At 32.8% G+C, this 19,110-nt stretch overlaps 1 protein-coding gene across 1 annotated transcript in view; it reads left to right on the top strand.

Annotated features, from left to right (window-relative positions):
* Positions 1 to 19,110, top strand: part of LOC111706753 (cGMP-specific 3',5'-cyclic phosphodiesterase) — a gene marked incomplete at its 5' end in the record, with an annotated part of 60,545 nt that overhangs the window by 31,819 nt on the left and 9,616 nt on the right. Inside the window, 7 exons of the mRNA XM_023479678.1 lie at positions 1,452 to 1,509; positions 2,268 to 2,390; positions 5,643 to 5,726; positions 9,228 to 9,343; positions 11,062 to 11,279; positions 13,785 to 13,891; positions 18,053 to 18,133. Of these exons, the coding sequence (XP_023335446.1) occupies positions 1,452 to 1,509; positions 2,268 to 2,390; positions 5,643 to 5,726; positions 9,228 to 9,343; positions 11,062 to 11,279; positions 13,785 to 13,891; positions 18,053 to 18,133 (787 nt within the window). The remainder of the gene's footprint in view (positions 1 to 1,451; positions 1,510 to 2,267; positions 2,391 to 5,642; positions 5,727 to 9,227; positions 9,344 to 11,061; positions 11,280 to 13,784; positions 13,892 to 18,052; positions 18,134 to 19,110) is intronic.

Genomic DNA, 19,110 nt, shown 5'->3' with positions numbered 1-19,110 from the left:
GTTTTATTTTTATACTTGGTGCCCCCCACCCCCTCTTGTGTAAGTTTAATAGTTAAACCTTTTACTTAAAAAAAATAGACTTGGTTCATTTACAAACTGATTAAATTAAACGCAAGGTTGTATAATTAAAGTTATATACTCTGGAATCAGGATGCGCTGCGATGTAGGTAAAGACGACCTTATAGCAATGAACACTCTAAATCCGCATAAAACGTCACTGCTTATCTTAAATAGATTTTGCGTGCCGTGCCATCATTTGAGGGTTTAGAGTGTTCATTGCAAAAAGACGACATTTAGATACATTGGAGCGCATCCAGAGTATCTAATCTTATTTACAGCCATGACTAAACGTCTTAAAAATCTAATCTCCATGATATAAATTGCCACCTTAGATTAAAGTTTTGTACTGCATTCGGGGCTTTCAATGTTATTATTTTTCCAAAATAGAAATAGAATCTCACCATGTTAACGTAGTGAAACTTGAAAAGTAAACTTTTTTAACTTAAAGATAGTAAAATCATAAAACGATGAAAGAATTTATTTTTATTTTGCTTACAAATCTTTGGTCGGATTGTTCTCAAAGAATCAAAACATTGTTTAAATTTTTTTTATTTCTTTATATTTAGAAATTTTAACAAATATAATGAAAATATGAGTTTGGTTGGAAAATAAAAGGGGAGACGGAATATTGTAAATATAATATAATACGATTTAATAGTCAAAGTTTAACCCTTTTCGGCTTTTTTTGTGATAACTCAAAAAATATTTGAGATAGAAGCTCAAATTTTCTGGTTTTTCTAACACATGCTCCTCATGTAAGGCTAAAAGCTGGGCTGTTATACCTACTGCTTTAGTCCTCAGGCATACTGCTTAAATGCCTTATTTTACCTATGCCAGACTAAGTCTATAATTAGACCTACTTCCAGTCATAGGATTTCAACATTTTACAGCTCTTTGGATTGCACAATTTTTGCAAAGAAATTTTGCACAGATTTTTGCACAGATGCCATCAAGGGAATTTGCACATTTGCATATTTGAATTTGCTGTGTCAAGGGCTTTTCAAAAATGTAAAATCTGTTGCAATTTGAGCAATTTTTTTTCTTCTTAATAACTAGATTCTGCAATAAATATTTGGATTTTTGCAAATTTGTCATAAATTTGCAGATTTTTGAAGAAGAGTCCATGAGAGCTTTGCAAAAACATATCAAATGTTATAGATTTGTATCACAATAAGAAAATAGAGGGGGGGGGGTAACCAGACGTCAGGCTAAATAGGGTTAAAATAGAGGGGGGGGGGGGGGGAACCCAGACGTCAGGCTAAATAGGGTTAAAATATCCGAGGTTTACGCTCGACAATTTTTTAGGGATTAGAAAACTAGTGTGTTGAATGACTATCAATATTTCAAAAAATATATATATTTTTCGTTTGTGTTTGAATCTGTTGGTTTAGTTTACCGATATACAACGGACAGAGGACTGTAATAGGAGTAGCTCAGCTTATAAATAAGGTAATACTAGAGTTAGACTAATAGCACAGATTCAGTTTACTTATAAACCCCTCACCAGATCTCTAATACTAGAGTTAGACTAATAGCACAGATTTAGTTTACGCATAAACCCCTCACCAGATCTCTAATACTAGAGTTAGACTAATAGCACAGATTTAGTTAACGTATAAACCATCCCCTCCAAGATCTCAAAAAATTGTTTCTTAAATGGAATTAAAGAGACCCTTCATTTATAAAGTGATATGTTGAAAATAAACCTTTTAAACCTTTTTCAATGAACCAATTAAAATTTATAAAGTGTCAAATTCTGGCTATTTCCCCAAATTTTTCTGCACATTAAGTCAAAACTGAAAACTATCGTGTTTCATTCTGGAAAACATGGGCGATTAATGTACCCTTGATAAGACAAAGGTTAAAAAGGGTACCGTTGTGAATCTAACTCTATGAATGGAGTGTAACTCGAAAATATGTCTGTTGACCCATTTAAAAAAAATCATACTCGTATACAATTTATGTAATACCAACGTCTTCATTTTCTGCCACTTTTTAACATATTGTAAATTATCAACAGATAAAAAACATGTGTTTAACCGGCTTGTGTAAACTGAAAACACTTTAAAAAACTTTAAAAAGGGGGGGGGGGTATACTTTTAAATGAGTTTCAAAAAATTAAATCGAAATTTCCGTGTTTATTATTAACTTTTTCCAACATATAACAAATTTAAAAGTATCTACATTAGTACATAGAAAATTTGTAGTTGAATGGGAAGCAGTTTGATGACACGGATATTTCAATGTTTGAAGCATTTGCCATCTTCTGTGGAATTGGAATTCATAATACAAAAATGTATGAGAGTGCCTACAAGCTTATGGCTAAACAGGTATTAAAATAAATATTTATTATATATAACAATTTTTCCATAAACTACAATTTACGGTTTAACCCCCATCTCCCTTTCACCCCATTTTTATACATGCTTTTACTACCATCCCTCCCCTCCCTTCACCTTACTTTATTTTGTTTCTTCCCAGCAGTCCCCTTCACTTCACTTAACCTGTCCAATCCTGGCCCTCCCTGAACCCTCTCTCCTTCCCCACACTTAACCTGTCCAATCCCAGCCCTCCCTGAAACCTTTCTCCTTCCCCTCCCTGAACCCTCTCTCCTTCCCCTCACTTAACCTGTCCAATCCCGGCCCTCCCTGAACCCTCTCTCCTTCCCCTCCCTGAACGCTCTCTCCTTCACCTCACTTAACCTGTCCAATCTTGGCCCTCTCTGAACCCTCTCTCCTTCCCCTCACTTAACCTGTCCAATACCGACCCTCCCTGAACCCTTTCTCCTTCCCCTCACTTAACCTGGCCAATCCCGGCCCTCTCTGATTCCTCTCTCTTTCCCCTCCCTGAAACCTCTCTCCTTTCCCTCCCTGAACCCTCTCCCTTTACCCTCCCTAAACCCTCTCTCCTTCCCCTCCCTGAACCCTGATCCCCTTTCCCTCCCTAACCCCTGTCGCCTTCTCTTCACTTAATACCGTATTTTAAAACAAACTGAATATTTAGTGAACGATAGCTCAGAAAAAAAACTAATGATGGACAAACGGCTTGGATTGTTCAAAGAAAGGAAAAAAGATTTTGTTTGAAAATCGTTCGTTCGAGCAATCATGCAACAACAATAATTTTTATTGAGCAAACAAATTTTCCGAAAGATTTTGAAAAACCAATCGTTTTGTTTTGAAAAAAATAATAATTTGTTTACTGAACAAACGATTTCATTGAACATACAATTTTACAGAATAAACGATTTTACTACACGATCCTTCAGGAGTAAACGATAATTTTGAGAACAAACGAAATTAATGTTTTTCGATTGAAAAAAAAGAAATAACAATAAATAAATGTAATGAAAAAAAGCCAAACGGGCCCGTCTCCAAACTCAACACTTTTTACAATTTTTTGAACCATGTAAACTTTTGTTTTTGCTTGCTTGTCCAGAAAAAAAGTTGACAGCCGAATGCTTCAAAAATTCAAAACATGTTTACAATTATTTCAAATCAAAGTTTTCCATTCTAAAACTTGACAAATTTGAGAAAAGCATGTTCCTCGAAGCTTTGTATTCTAAATTCTAAATTCTAGAATTTAAAATTCCAAATGGCAGAGTAGAGCTCCTACATCTTTCTTTTCAAATATTTACTTCATTTAACATTTTCGAGCTCTATTTCTATTTCACAATTTAGTCAAGTTAGGAAGACAAAATCCTGTAATAGCCTTTACAAATTAGAATGGTAAAAATGTTTCTTTTGAGGAAGGATGAATAGGATAGAATTTTAGAATTGAAGAAATTTATTATCTTTTCAAAATGTTGCAAATAATCTAATAAAAAGTAATTTGAAAATACCCAACAAAAGGAAACCGATAATTTTTTAACTTTAATAATTTATTTTATTTAAATTTTACAATATTTTTGAATATTCATATGATATCAGATAGAAATATTTGAGATTTCTATGTTTCTTGTTCTTCAATTTTTTCTTGTTGGTCCATTTTTCAATCATACTTTGGCAATTTTGAAAATAAAAAGAAAGAATTTTGTTGAATGTCCTTGTAGTTTGCCCTGTTACAAGTAAGAACTTTTTTTGAATGATCTTGCTTTTTTTTCTGAGCCATCAATTTAAAATTGCTAAATATCTTGCTCTCTTTTTTTCTGAACTCTGTATCGTCTTGCATCTTAATTTTTTCTGAACTCTGGATTGAATCTTTTTTTTCTGGTCACACATCTGTTTTCTGTTTTTCTCTTTTAGATCTACACATTCTAATCCATTGTAGTCAAGGGAAAAATGCATTTTGACACATATTTCAGATTCTTACTATTCTTTAATTTAATATCTTGGCGCCAGAAATAACCGATAATCAATTGTTTGTAAAACCGAAGTTAAAAGGAACGTAAGCGTAATTCGATATGCGACCCTTCATTCAAAGATGGCAATGCTCAAATGACAACAATACCTTTAAAAGCTGTGTCTGATTAATTGTATAAATTAAATACACCAATGTTTATAATTTTGAAATCTGATTATTTTCAATTGTGGATTCTTCACAAAAGTGACTTGCGAATTTCTACTGTAGGAAAACATCTGAGCTGGGAACTTTTGAATGGTGGCTATAGGGATTAATGCTTGATTCCCTCTTTTTCTTAATCTAGAGATTAAATAATACTTGTTCTCCTCCTGTTATTAATCTCCAGATTAATTAACCCATCGGGATTAAGGATATCCCATTCTTTGCACTCGAAATTACGCTCTAAGTCCCATTAAGAACCTTCTATCCTACCGTGCTGCATATAGGTTAAGAAAGTTGCACTGGGACTGCCTATCCTACCATGCTACTTGTATGTATTTATGTTTAGATAATAGCACTGGGACTGTCTATCCTACCATGCTACTTGTTTATATATATGTTCAGAAAGTAGCACTGGACTGTCTATCCTACCATGCTACATGGATATATGTTTAGAAAGTAGCACTGGACTGTCTATCCTATAATGCTACATGAATATATATGTTTAGAAAGTAGCACTGGACTGTCTATCCTACCAGGCTACTTGTATATATATATGTTTAGAAAGTAGAACTGGACTGCCTATCCTACCATGCTACATGAATATATGTTTAAAAAGTAGCACTGGACTGTCTATTCAAACATGCTACATGGATATATGTTTAGAAAGTATCACTGAGACTGCCTATCCTACCATGCTACATGAATATATATGTTAAGAAAGTAGCACTGGATTGTCTATCCTACCATGCTACATGAATATTTATGTTTAGAAAGTAGCACTGGACTGTCTATCCTACCATGCTACATGAATATATATGTTTAAAAAGTAGCACTGGAATGCCTATCCTACCATGCTACATGAACATATATGTTTAGAAAGTATCACTGGACTGTCTATCGTACCATGCTACATGAATATATGTTTAGAAAGTAGCACTGGACTGTCTATCCTACCATGCTACATGAATATATGTTTAGAAAGTAGCCCTGGACTGTCTATCCTACCATGCTACATGAATATATATGTTTAGAAAGTAGCACTGGACTGTCTATCCTACCATGCTACATGAATATATGTTTAGAAAGTAGCCCTGGACTGTCTATCCTACCATGCTACAGCTAGCAACGATGATGCTATATCTCTATCAAGGGAACCAATACCTAAGGTAAAAATAATTTTAGAGATTCTAACTTTTATTTGGGTGAAACTTTTTTCATATCAAGATTTGTATTTCATTTAATCAAATGGAAAGAAACATTTTCAGAACAAAATTGCGTCGAAATATTTGTAATAAATATAGAAAAATACAGTTGTTTTGTGGAGAATAACAACAAATAAATCCTTTCTAGAGAAAAAACATTTTATGTTTAAGAAATAAAATTACAAAAACGATTTCTCTAATTTCTGTACTTGTATTTTATTGTTCTGTAAATACAGTAAGAAGAAGGAAATTCTACAATAGCAAGACGACTTTCAGACTCAAGTTATGACATTAAATAGTCCAATAGAACATGAAACACATCAATTGTGCAGTGCAAACAGACCCATTTCACATATTAAGTGATTTATCATTTTATAAGTTACTAATAAAACTTTTTACTTTGTAACACTATAAAATAGGAATAAGTTTTGCTTTAATGTCGTCTTCCTATTCCACAGTTTCTCTGGTTATCACCAGAGTTCCACGTTGGTGGATTTATTTAGGTGTATTCAAATATTTTGTCCAAATAATCATCAGATGTCGTAGACATTTGATATTTCAAATTATAAATTCAATAAGATCAAATGGTTTTAGTCAAAATATCAATGGTTTACGCCATAAGGTTACAACGATTATAGGGATTCGAAAAAAGAGTCTACAATCTTCATATTCGAAAATATGCAAAATCCCTGTAGGTTTAGAAATATGATGACAAACACATGTAAATATTTAAAAACTACTGAAAATTTTAAAGAATTTAATATATCCAAAATCAAAATATAGAAGCTTTGAATAAAACATAAAAAGCTAAACTTGTTCTTAAACTGTCAAAATAAAAAAAAGCTTCAGAAAGAATTTTAAAAAATGATGATCAATCTTTTTTGAATTTTTTCTTACAAATTTCTATGTTGTCTTTCATTTAGTTTACTTTAAGAAACACTGTGCTGGAAGGATTGTTTGTTATCTTACAGTTTTTAACATTGTATCCATCCCCCCATCTCTCCCCCTTTTGCTGATCACCACTTTCAATGAATAAAGTATGAGCATTAACTGAAAAGTTTTGCCAGCAAAGCACCAAAACTAATGATTTTCATTCACCTGACCCATACTGTACTGTACTGTACTGTACTGTACTGTACTGTACTGTACTGTACTGTACTGTACTGTACTGTACTGTACTGTACTGTACCTGACCCATGACAACTAAACGATATTTTAAACAATTTTCTGAAAGGAACTCTCAACGTAACTTAATGCTCAACTTACAATGAAAACCATTAAACCTTCCTCTCAACAAAAATAACGAAGATATTCTTATTTCTTCATTGATAGTTTCCGTAAAAGTGGCTTGCAGATTTCTGCTACCGAAAAAAAAGACAATTGACAAAAGACAAAATCTTCCTTATTATTGCTAAGAAAAAATTGTAAAAGGTATGGTTTTGAAACAGGAATAATTTATTTTTATTTAATAGTCATTTAAAATTAAAGTCTTCCTTTAGAGGAGATGGCAAAACTGCAATATCTACAGAATTTAATCAGTCCCTATGAAATTACTGAGTTCTTGCCACAAATTCTAAGTTTCTTATAGCATTGCCGTATACGTTTAATATTTCAATCAATGAATTCTGTTAGATCAAATAGTTTGAAATATCAAAAGTTTATACCCATTAGGTGAAAATGAAAAATGGGGATTAGAAAATTTAAAATTATAATTTGTGGCAAAAAAGTTTTGTGAGAATTCTATTTTCCATCTTCAAGTTTGAAAACAATTATTTAGTTTTCCACTATATGTTACACAGTTAACCCTATTCCTGCTGGGGGGGGGGGGTCAATTTGACCCCCCCATGTAGTTTTTTTTTACATAACTCAAAAAGTATTGGTCTGAGGCTGTTGAAATTTTCTGACTTTTTGCTTCATACCCAAAGCCCTCTCTTCAGGCCTAAAACCGGGGTTAAATACTAACTGCCTGAGTCCTCAGGCACACTGTCTGAATGACTGCTTTTTCTGTAACAAACTAAATATTTGTTTTGACCCACTTCCACTTGTCAGATTTTGATAAAATTTAGCTTTTTGGAAAGCCTTTGACATGAGGAAACGAATTGCACAAGTTTTGCGAAAAAAATTGCAATTTTTTTGCAAACAACCTGTCAAAGGAAATTTGCACATTTTTAGTTTTTCTTGATTAAAAATCAGGTTATTTAGAATTTTGCAAATTTTTTTGCATATTTTAAATGGCATGGTCAAGGGCTTATCAAAAATGTATAATTTTTCATTTTTGGAAAAATTTTTTTTGCAAACATTTTTACTATATAACTGGATTTCGCGATAAAAAATTCAATTTTTGCAAATTTTGCAATTTTTTTGCAGATTCTCAGAGTAGAGCACAAGAGCTTTCCAATGATTTATCATTTGTCATATTTGGACATCAAACATGGGATTTAGAGCATATCCTGGTTTTCAAGTAACCCAGCATAGATAGGGTTAATCTATCTATATATATATATAAAGTTATAATCTCTGTTTGTCTGTCTGTTTATTTGTCCCACTGGAATTTTTTTTGGTTTGGCGATTCCAAGTTGAGGGGATCGATTTTAATGGCGAAAATTTAGTTTCCCGGTAAAATCGTTTAAGTGCGGCTAAACAGCGGGTCAGTAACTTTTAGTAACCTTGGCAGCGCTGGGTTCCCAAGCTAGTATAAAATAGTTCTCTTCCTGAAAAGGAAAAGAACCTTAAATCACAACAAAAACATGAGAAGAGAAATGTCAAATCAAAATAAATATTCTAAACAAGCAATATTTACAGGATGACACACAGTTATCACAAATATGACAAGACTTAAAGATGACTTTCTTTATCCTTGATATAATTTATATAATTTATGTAAAAACTTGCTGAATGTTGTGTACAGATGTTTTAAATAATTCCGATAACTAATGTTAATGTTTTGGTAAATTGAATAGTTTTACAAGTTTACAAGTTATCATTGCTATTCACAATATTCAATAAGTTGTCTAATACTTGAACTTTCAACTTCAAGTGTTCTCTATTTATAGAGTTACAAACCAGATTTACAATAATTTATTTTATCTGAGTAACCCTGTCAGACTCCAGTCTAGCCTAGGTTTATTTGAGTAATGTTAACCCTATCACGAAGGAGGGGGGGGGTCGGTTTTACTTAAAATCGGTCAAATTTCTTCACTTTTTCAACTTCAAAGTTGTGAAAAATTTAGCAAAAAGCGGAAGACGGTGTTTCAAAACAAAATCCAAAACAGTTAATAACTTTTTCACTAATTTTGCTACAGATCTAAAATAAATTTATTCAAAAGCCATTGAACTGTTTTCAAGCCTCCATAGCACCCTAACCATTAAGTTACAGGTCTAATCTTTTCAACTAAAAAGTTTAAAATAATGGTTTAATCCAGTTTTAAACTAAATTAAATGTTTAAATGTTTCCAAAAATTGTAGGCTGAGGAGTTTTTGTTGGACAGCTACAAGTTCATAGACGTCAAATACCATGATAACCTGACAGTCAAGATAGTTATCAGAATGTTCATGGATTTTAACCTCTCTAAAAATCTAGTGTTTATCTTTTGCGCGAATTTCAAGCCAAAAACAGAGATAAAAGGTTGAATGAGATGATTTTAAATTGCCAGGACTTCTTCTAAAAACTGCATTACGGATAAATTTTCACTCAAAAATTAAATTTCCCCACTATTTTACAAAGTACTGTATTAATTTGCTCCTCTGAATACTAAATAGTAATAACTAAATTGTAACCAAAGGTCTGTACATTCCTAATAAAATAATCTACAGCGTCTGCTACTGTCAATGTCACAATAGTTAAAAACCGTCAAAAAATTTGTTGTAGTTTAGGGGCTCCGAATTCTTAGCAGATTGCAGTTTCTTTGTTAACAGTGCTCTAAAAAATCTTGTAAAATGTAGATTCAGTTTTTACTAATTGCAGCCTCTATAATACTAACTGCAAAAAAAAAGTTATTGCAATGCAGGATGCATTTGTACTCTAACTACAAAGAAATAGTTGTGTGCACACAATTTTGTAAATCCTTTGTTATTGTAATGTAGATATATATATATATATATTCTTTTAATGTATTTACCAAAATCTAAGAATAGGTATATATATTGGAAATGTATTTAGCGCACTAATGCCGCAATTCACTTTGAGATTATCTGATTTCTCTTCCAATACCTAGGCTTTCATGTGTTTATTGGATTTTCCGGCATTACATGATAGCAAATTTGTTTTGTACTGTTGACTAAACCAGCTGAATTAAACCAATATTGCAATCAGCGAATAGGAATAAAAGGAAAGGAAATGGCGCTGGTCTGGCATGAGAAAGCCTGCTTTGCAGACGAGTTCGGTATTACACACGCACACTCTTTTGGTACTGCTTTGCAGACCAGTACTTTAAACTGGCACACACACTTTTGGTACAGACACACAACATGATTACAGTCAAGGAAATTGCAGAACAATGTTGTCAATTATAATTAAACTTGAATAACGACTATATTTATTATTGTAAACTTTAATCAAGTTATATTCTTTGCATGGACATTTGGCTTATAGTGTTGACTTAAATATATAAATAATATACTACAAGTATATTAAACTTATTTTTAAGTAAACAATTAACAATAAACAAATGTACTCTCCTAGACTGTACAAATACCGAGATTCGTATGAACTCTATAATATACCTACAGACACAGTACACCTTTGGTACTTTAAACTAACACACACTTTTTTGGTCCAGACACATGACGTTTCCGCCCCCTGATTGCAATCTTTAAGAAAAAACTGTTTCTTCCAACACTGTACAGTGAGGGTTGGGCTATTGTTTTGATTTGACCTGCAGATTCAAATATAAAGGTATTTTATAGTATTTCGAAAATGTTAAAAAAAAACCAACAAGCACTCCTTATATTTGAATCCAGTCAAAGCAAAACAAACTGCACCATATAAATGCCTGCATTTTGTGGGAAAAAAGTTTACCAATGATTTCTAATAAATCTAATGGGCATAATAATTAGGTTAACAACAGTATGGAAAAATAAAAATTTAACAAAGATATTAATGTAAATTTGTATGTCATTTGCATATACCAAAAGGAATTGAGTCTTTGCTACAAACTAAGATATACTAAACTATGAATTCTATAAGATCAAATAATCTAAGTTTGATCAAAAGATTACACCATTAGGGATTAGAAAGTTTGTGTTTGTTGCAAAAACTCAATTCCTTTGCGCATCAAAAGTGTTAATATGGAAATTTTAGCTTCTTCCTAGTAAACACGATCATTTTCGCGCTAAAATACAAAAAAAATACGCAAACTTTGCGAAATTACGAAAAAAAAATTCTGGCTGAAATTCAACTGTTTCAGGTTCTATGTAGATGGGCTCTAAGTGTAAAGAAAAACTACAGACCTGTCAAATACCACAATTGGAGGCATGGTCTCAATGTCTGCCAAACTATGTTTACAATGCTGAAAACAGGTAATAAAACTTTTTAATTATTACACTTTAAATTTTATTGAATATAAGGGACTGTTCATTTGTCTGATTCACAATAGTACCCTTAAAAGCTTGTTCAAAAATAAAAATGAGATCAATAATCTTCTATCTGAAATTAACTATTTTCAATTGTAGAAATTGAATCCCGCATCAATGGGGGAAATTGTCCAAATTATACACTTTAAGATTGCCTTCTAAAAAAGGAAGGTCATTTGAAATGATTAAATTGATTTAATCAGAAAAATATTCAGAAAATTCAGTTATATTACATTAGACTAATTATGAATGAATGTCTACTTTGTCAAATTAAAAATATTTTTTTCTTAATACAAAGTTATGAGTTTTGCAGAGAAAAGAAGGCTTGGAAGTTCTTTGTATTTATATTTTCTAAGAGGATTAACAGAAAAGAAAAAGTTTTGTCGTGAACTAATCTCATTTTCAAGTTGTTGTTTGAGTTTCAAATAGAATAGTGTTATCATAAGTGTGTGCACACATACAGGTATGTGGACATAGAAAAAAAGGAAAAAGAAAAGAATTGTTTTTAATAAAAAAACGAAAAAGTAGTTTTAATTTTTTAATCGTCGTTACGTGAACAAAGCTATGGTGAGCGTACCTTTCTTAAAAACCTTCAATGAACGTGCATTCGTTAATGACCGTTAAGGACGTACCGTTGATAACAATCTACATACCTTCAATATCATTTTTCGATAACATTTTAATTTTTTTAAACCTCAGTGCCCATCCCTAAATCTGATTTTGTGACATGTCTAGGAGGAATAATGAAATACTGCTGAATCATGTATATTGGGAAACCATTCCAGCTTGATGCCAGAAATTTAGAATAAAGATGGGATAAAGTAGAAAGTTAGAAAAAAAACAAGAATTCTCAATTTAAAGGGACTGTCAATGAAATTTTACTGCCTCCCAATTTAAAAATACAATTCGGATTTACAACACAACTCTTAACAAATTTGAATAAGGATCAATGTGGAAGATATTGTCATTTTTCTTTCTTAAACCGTGTTGAATTCTGTCAATTGCATTCCTTTTCTCATGTCTCAACAATTGATTAGTAACTTGTATAAAGGAGCCCGAATACAAGAATATATTTCCTGTTGAGAAGGTTTAAAGGAGCCCGAATAGAAAACCAAGAATATATTTCCTGTTGAGAAGGTTTAAAGGAGCCCGAATAGAAAACAAGAATATATTTCCTGTTGAGAAGGTTTAAAGGAGCCCAAATAGAAAGCAAGAATATATTTCCTGTTGAGAAGGTTTAAAGGAGCCCGAATAGAAAACAAGAATATATTTCCTGTTGAGAAGGTTTAAAGATTACGGCTCGTGCATGGTAACCCACAAAGGTTGAGACTTCAGAGACGAATTTAACTAAGGTTCCTTGCAGCTGCAGTAAACTTATGTTTTTTCTTCCAAATATACTGGTTTACATTAAAGGGAGAAACCAAGATTAACGTTTAGAGTGATTTATTTAAAGAGTTTCAAGACACTCTTAAAGTCTCATCAAAGATTTCCAAATGTGATTCCTGAAGAGTTACTTTCGGATTTCTGCAACAGAAACAAGGAATGATATTTTCTGGATTCAACACTGTTAAAAACGACTATTCCCCTTCGTACCGACAGACATGCAACTCCTTAAATAGGGGTCACCTCAGATTACATCTACAGACTCTTACAGGCTCATCCTTTTTGGATAACCTTGTATATTTGCGTGCCAGCATATTTGTAAACGAGGGTTAAAAGAAACCAATTTGAACATTATTTTGTTCTTATTTGTAGAGTAGCATATTAGAATATCTTACATTCTTCTCTCCGCTTGAAAAACCATGTTTTACAATTTTTTCCGAATAATCTAATTGTTGTACGCTACAGTTTGTACACTGTAAAATGTAAACTGTATAGTGTACACTGTACATTATGTACACAGTCTACACTCCAACCACAGACTGTGCAACTGCGCATACACTCTATGTGGATAGGCTGAGCAGGCCTATAGTGTCCCGGCACGCCATGCTACAGTTCCATGTAATGTTTTTTGACTGACATCTCACGGCCACTTCTTGCTTTCAGGGGTTAAGTTTTACAACTTTTAAAGAAATACTCCAATTTTAAACATAAAAAATAACGTTTATGAATATTGTATATTTTTAAAGATTTTGCATTTCCTATTCAAAGGCCCCTTAAATATTCCTGAATACAGATGTCTCCTGATTGGTCGTGTACAGTACTTGTACACAATAGAACATGCTGTGGAAATTATCGCATATTATAGGTGTTAATCGATCTCTGTAACTCTCTTATCTCTGACTCTAACTTTCTGGAGTTCGCACACCAATTTGTTTAATGAAAACAGCGGATTTCTTCGCTGTCGGTGATTATGGAAAAGGTTTAAAACTGATATCTATTGGAATTACAGATGGAGAGTCTCTTGAAACTACGAGAAAAGTCCCTTTAAAACTGATGAATTTGATTTAGGAAAGATGGAAAGGTTTATGGTGGAGCTTGAAGTACTTGGTCTCCTAGTTGCCTGTCTTTGTCATGATCTTGATCATAGAGGAACTAATAATGCATACCAGACTAAGGTAGACCAGACTATACCTTTATACCAGACTACACCTGAATGCCAGACTATACCTTATACCAGATTATACCTGTATACCAGACTATACCTTATACCAGACTATACCTGTATACCAGACCAAGAAAAACCTTATGCCAGATTACACCTGCATACCAGACTAGGGTATACCAGACTATTCCTGTATACCAGATTACACCCGCATACCAGACTAAGGTAGACCAGATTACACATGTATACCAGAGTAGTGCATACCATGATACAAAAGTCTACCTGCCTATATGAATACCAGACTATACTTGAAAACCAGACAAAGGTATACCAAACTGTATACTAGACTACACATGAACACCAGATTAAACATGTATACGAAACTACACATGTATACCAGAATAAGGTGACCAGACTACACCTGTAAACCAAACTGTACATTTAAACCAGACTAAACATGTCTACCAGACTATACCTGTATACCAGACTATACCTGTCTACCAGACTATACCTGTATACCAGACTATACCTTTATACCACACTATACCTGTATACCAGACTATACCTGTATACCAGACTATATCTGTATACCAGACTAAACCTTTATACCAGACTATATATGTATACCACAGACTATACCTGTATACCAGACTATACCTGTATACCAGACTATACCTGTATACCAGACTATATCTGTGTACCAGACTAAACCTTTATACCAGACTATATATGTATACCACAGACTATACCTGTATACCAAAATGTATACCAGACTATATATACACCAGATTACACCTGTATACCAGACTACACCTGTTTACCAGACTACACCTGTTACCAGACTGCGCCTGTATACTAGACTGTACCTGTATACCATACTATGCCTGCATACTAGACTATACATGTATACCAGACTACACCGATAAACCAGACTATACATTTATACCAGACTAAACATGTCTACTAGACTATACCTGTGTACCAGACTATGCCTGTATACCAGACTATACCTGTATACCAGACTATACCTTTATACCAGACTATACCTGTATACCAGACTATACCTGTATTCCAGACTAAACCTGTATACCAGACTATATCTGTATAACAGACTATACCTGTATACCAGACTATACCTGTATACCAGACTATACCTGTATACCAGACTATACCTGTATACTAGACTATACCTGTATACCAGACTATATATGTTTACCGCAGACTATACCTGTATACCAGACTTTACCTGTATACCAGACTATACCTGTATACCAGACTATACCTGTATACCAGACTATATATGTATACCACAGACTATACCTGTATACCAGACTATACCTTTGTACCAGACTATATATTTATACCACAGACTATACCTGTATACCAGACTATACCTGTGTACCAGACTATAACTGTGTACCAGACTATACTTGTATACCAGACTATATATGTATAACACCACTATATCTGTATACCAGACTATACCTGTATACCAGACTATACCTGTATACCAGACTATACCTGTATACCAGACTATACCTGTATACCAGACTATACCTGTATACCAGACTATATATGTATACCGCAGACTATACCTGTATACCAGACTTTACCTGTATACCAGACTATATATGTATACCACAGACTATACCTGTATACCAGACTATACCTGTATACCAGACTAAACCTTTATACCAGAATATATATGTATACCACAGACTATACTTGTATACCAAAATGTATACCAGACTATATATACACCAGATTACACCTGTATACCAGACTACACCTGTTTACCAGACTGCACCTGTATACCAGACTGTACCTGTATATGCACAGTATCTGGTATATCTCATCGCTCAATAGTACAGTCTAAAAAAGAACAAATGAGAAAAAAAATTTGGGCTAGTTTATACAGTCTGAAAACTTTCTAGTCCGCAAACTAGCGTCTGTAATTGTAAATATTTAATATATCACTGATTTTATTCCATGATCATAACCTGTAAACTAGTTTGAAATATACATTATTATTATTATTATTATTATTATTATTATTATTATTACCAGACTATGCCTGTATACCAGACTATACATGACCAGACTATACATGTATACCAGACTACACCGATAAACCAGACTATACATTTATACCAGACTAAACATGTCTACTAGACTATACCTGTATACCAGACTATGCCTGTATACCAGACTATACCTGTATACCAGACTATGCCTGTATACCAGATTTACATGTATACCAGACTATACCTGTATACCAGACTATACCTGTAGACCAGACGATACATGTATACCATAAACTATACCTGTATACCAGACTAAGGTATACCATAAGTATACCAGACAAATGTTTACCAAACTATATATTTACACCAGATTACATCCGTATACCAGACTACACCTGTATACCAGACTACACCTGTTTACCCGACTACACTTGTTTACCAGACTAAGGTATACCAGATTATACCTGCATTCCAGACAATACCTATATACCAGACTATACCTGTAGACCAGACGATACATGTATATCATAAACTATACCTGTATACCAGACTAAGGTAGACCAGAATGCATAAGTATACCAGACAAATGTATACCAGACTGTATATATACACCAGATTACACTTGTATACCAGACTACACCTGTATACCCGACTACACCTGTTTACCAGACTAAGGTATACCAGATTATACCTGCATTGCAGACAATAAGGTAATTTCAAAAACTGTGTGAGTTCTAAAATTATTTTACAGTTAAAAACAAATTTTAAATACAGGGTGTCCCCCTAAACATGATAGAAGTAAGACGATTTGAAAGTCGTCTTTGATCTTTGGATTTATTTAAAACATTCAGTCGTTAACCTTCTTTCACATTTATGATTTTTGAAACAATAACTACAAAGTTCTCTTTGTTCTAGGATTTCCAAAATGTCGTCTACCTATTTTGTGCTCTAAATATCACCGGAGATATTGAGAACTTCGTTGAAAATTTCAATTTTATTAAATAAAACCAAAAAAAACTAAATCAATCATATCTCCAGTAATATTGAGAGTACAAACAAGTTAGACCAAATTTTGGAAATGCCAAGACCAGGGGTATCTTGTGACTTTTAATGATGAAAGACAACCTTCAAGTCATCTTGCTACTGTCATGTTTCGTGGGACACCTTGTATTAAAGTGAAAAATAGGAAATTTTGTTATTTTCATTGAAATATCAGCATTTCAAATTCCGGTATTTTTGAAACTTTAAATTCAAATTCAATTTTCCAATTTAACTTTTGAAATTTAGAAATGTCAATGAGAAAAATTGGATTTCTATAGTCCTCAGTAAACTATAGAATTTATTTGTGTACAACGTACAATGTATTCTTACAGTGTACAGTGAACATACAGTGTACACTTACAGTTTACAGTGAACATACAGTGTACACTTACAGTGTACACTTACAGTGTACTGTGTACAGTGCACAATGTATACTTATAGTGTACAGTGAACATATAGTGTATACTTACAGTGTACAGTGAACATACAGTGTACACTTACAGTGTACTGTGTACAGTGTACACTTACAGTGTACTGTGTACAGTGTACAATGTATACTTATAGTGTACAGTGAACATAAAGTGTATACTTACAGCGTACTGTGAACATACAGTGTACACTTATAGTGTACTGTGTACAGTGTACACTTACAGTGTACTGTGTACAGTGTACAATGTATACTTACAGTGTAAAGTGAACATACAGTGTACACTTACAGTGTACTGTGTACAGTGTACAGTGAACATACAGTGTACACTAACAGTTTACAGTGAACATACAGTGTACACTTACAGTGTACAATGTAAACTTATAGTGTACAGTGAACATACAATGTATTCTTACAGTGTACAAGTGAACAAACAGTGTACACTTTCAGTGTACTGTGTACAGTGAACAATGTATACTTACAGTGTACAGTGTACAGTGTACAGTGTACGGTGTACAGTAAATACATACAGTGTACAGGTTACATCATTGCTATAAATCAAAACTAAACTTTACATACATATTTCATTTCCACTCTATAAGCGGGTTCCATCTGCCTAATTTATAATTAACAATCTAAGCTTTCTGCACAAGTAACTGGTACATCTAAAATGTTTGTTCAGGTTACATCTCCGCTTGCAGTACTGTACAGCACCTCAACAATGGAGCATCATCATTTTGACCAGGGATACACATTAAACCCCAATTGAGGAAAAAAATTGATTGTAAAATTATTATTGGATTTTTTTTGGCATTAACTAAAAAGTGTCTTCTTTAGATGTTGTTTCAATTATAAACTCTTAAAAACCACATTTTCAAAGTAAAATTTTAGATTTCGCATACAAGTTACAACTTATTTAAATTAAAAATCTATTTAAGACAACAACTTTCAAGTCGTTTTTTAAACTCAGTCATACTTTGTTCAATCAATCAAAATAAAAAATGTCATTCATGTTCTTCTAAACTAGCTCATTACATCATTCATGTTCTTCTAAACTAGCTCATTACATCATTCATATTCTTCTAAACTAGCTCATTACATCATTCATGTTCTTCTAAAATAGCTCATTACATTATTCATGTTCTTCTAAACTAGCTCATTACATCATTCTTGTTCTTCTAAACTAGCTCATTACATCATACATGTTCTTCTAAATTAGCTCATTACATCATTCATGTTCTTCTAAACTAGTTCATTACATCATTCATGTTCCTCTGAAGTAGCTCATTACATCATTCATGTAGCTCATTACATCATTCATGTTCTTCTAAACTAGCTCATTACATCATTCATATTCTCAAAGATACTCAATGAGCCACTTGATTTAACTGATAAAGGTTGTCATATAATTTAATTGAGAAATTAATATCTTTATGTTTCTGAGGAAAGGAAAACGTAATGTCCACTTAACAAATTTAACTTTTCTACATTATTTTTTTTGACAAGGAAAACAATTAGTTGACAAAGAAACTATGTTTTTAGCTCAAACTTATTTTTGAAATGATATCTTTTCAACATGTCGTAAATCTTTGATAACCCCCCAGCGGTTAAAAAAAAAATAGTTGCTGAAAAAAAACTTAAAACAGGCGTTTAAAAGCAAATAAATTATTTCAAATCTTAAACCCAGCAGTATTTTAAAATAAACCTTGTTTCATTGATTGAATGCAAAAAGTTGTTGTA

The sequence above is a fragment of the Eurytemora carolleeae genome, unplaced genomic scaffold (genome assembly GCF_000591075.1).
Source record: "Eurytemora carolleeae unplaced genomic scaffold, Eaff_2.0 scaffold716, whole genome shotgun sequence".
Taxonomy (NCBI): domain Eukaryota; kingdom Metazoa; phylum Arthropoda; class Copepoda; order Calanoida; family Temoridae; genus Eurytemora; species Eurytemora carolleeae.
Note: the sequence above shows the minus strand (reverse complement) of the source record. Positions and strands in the feature narration are given on the sequence as shown.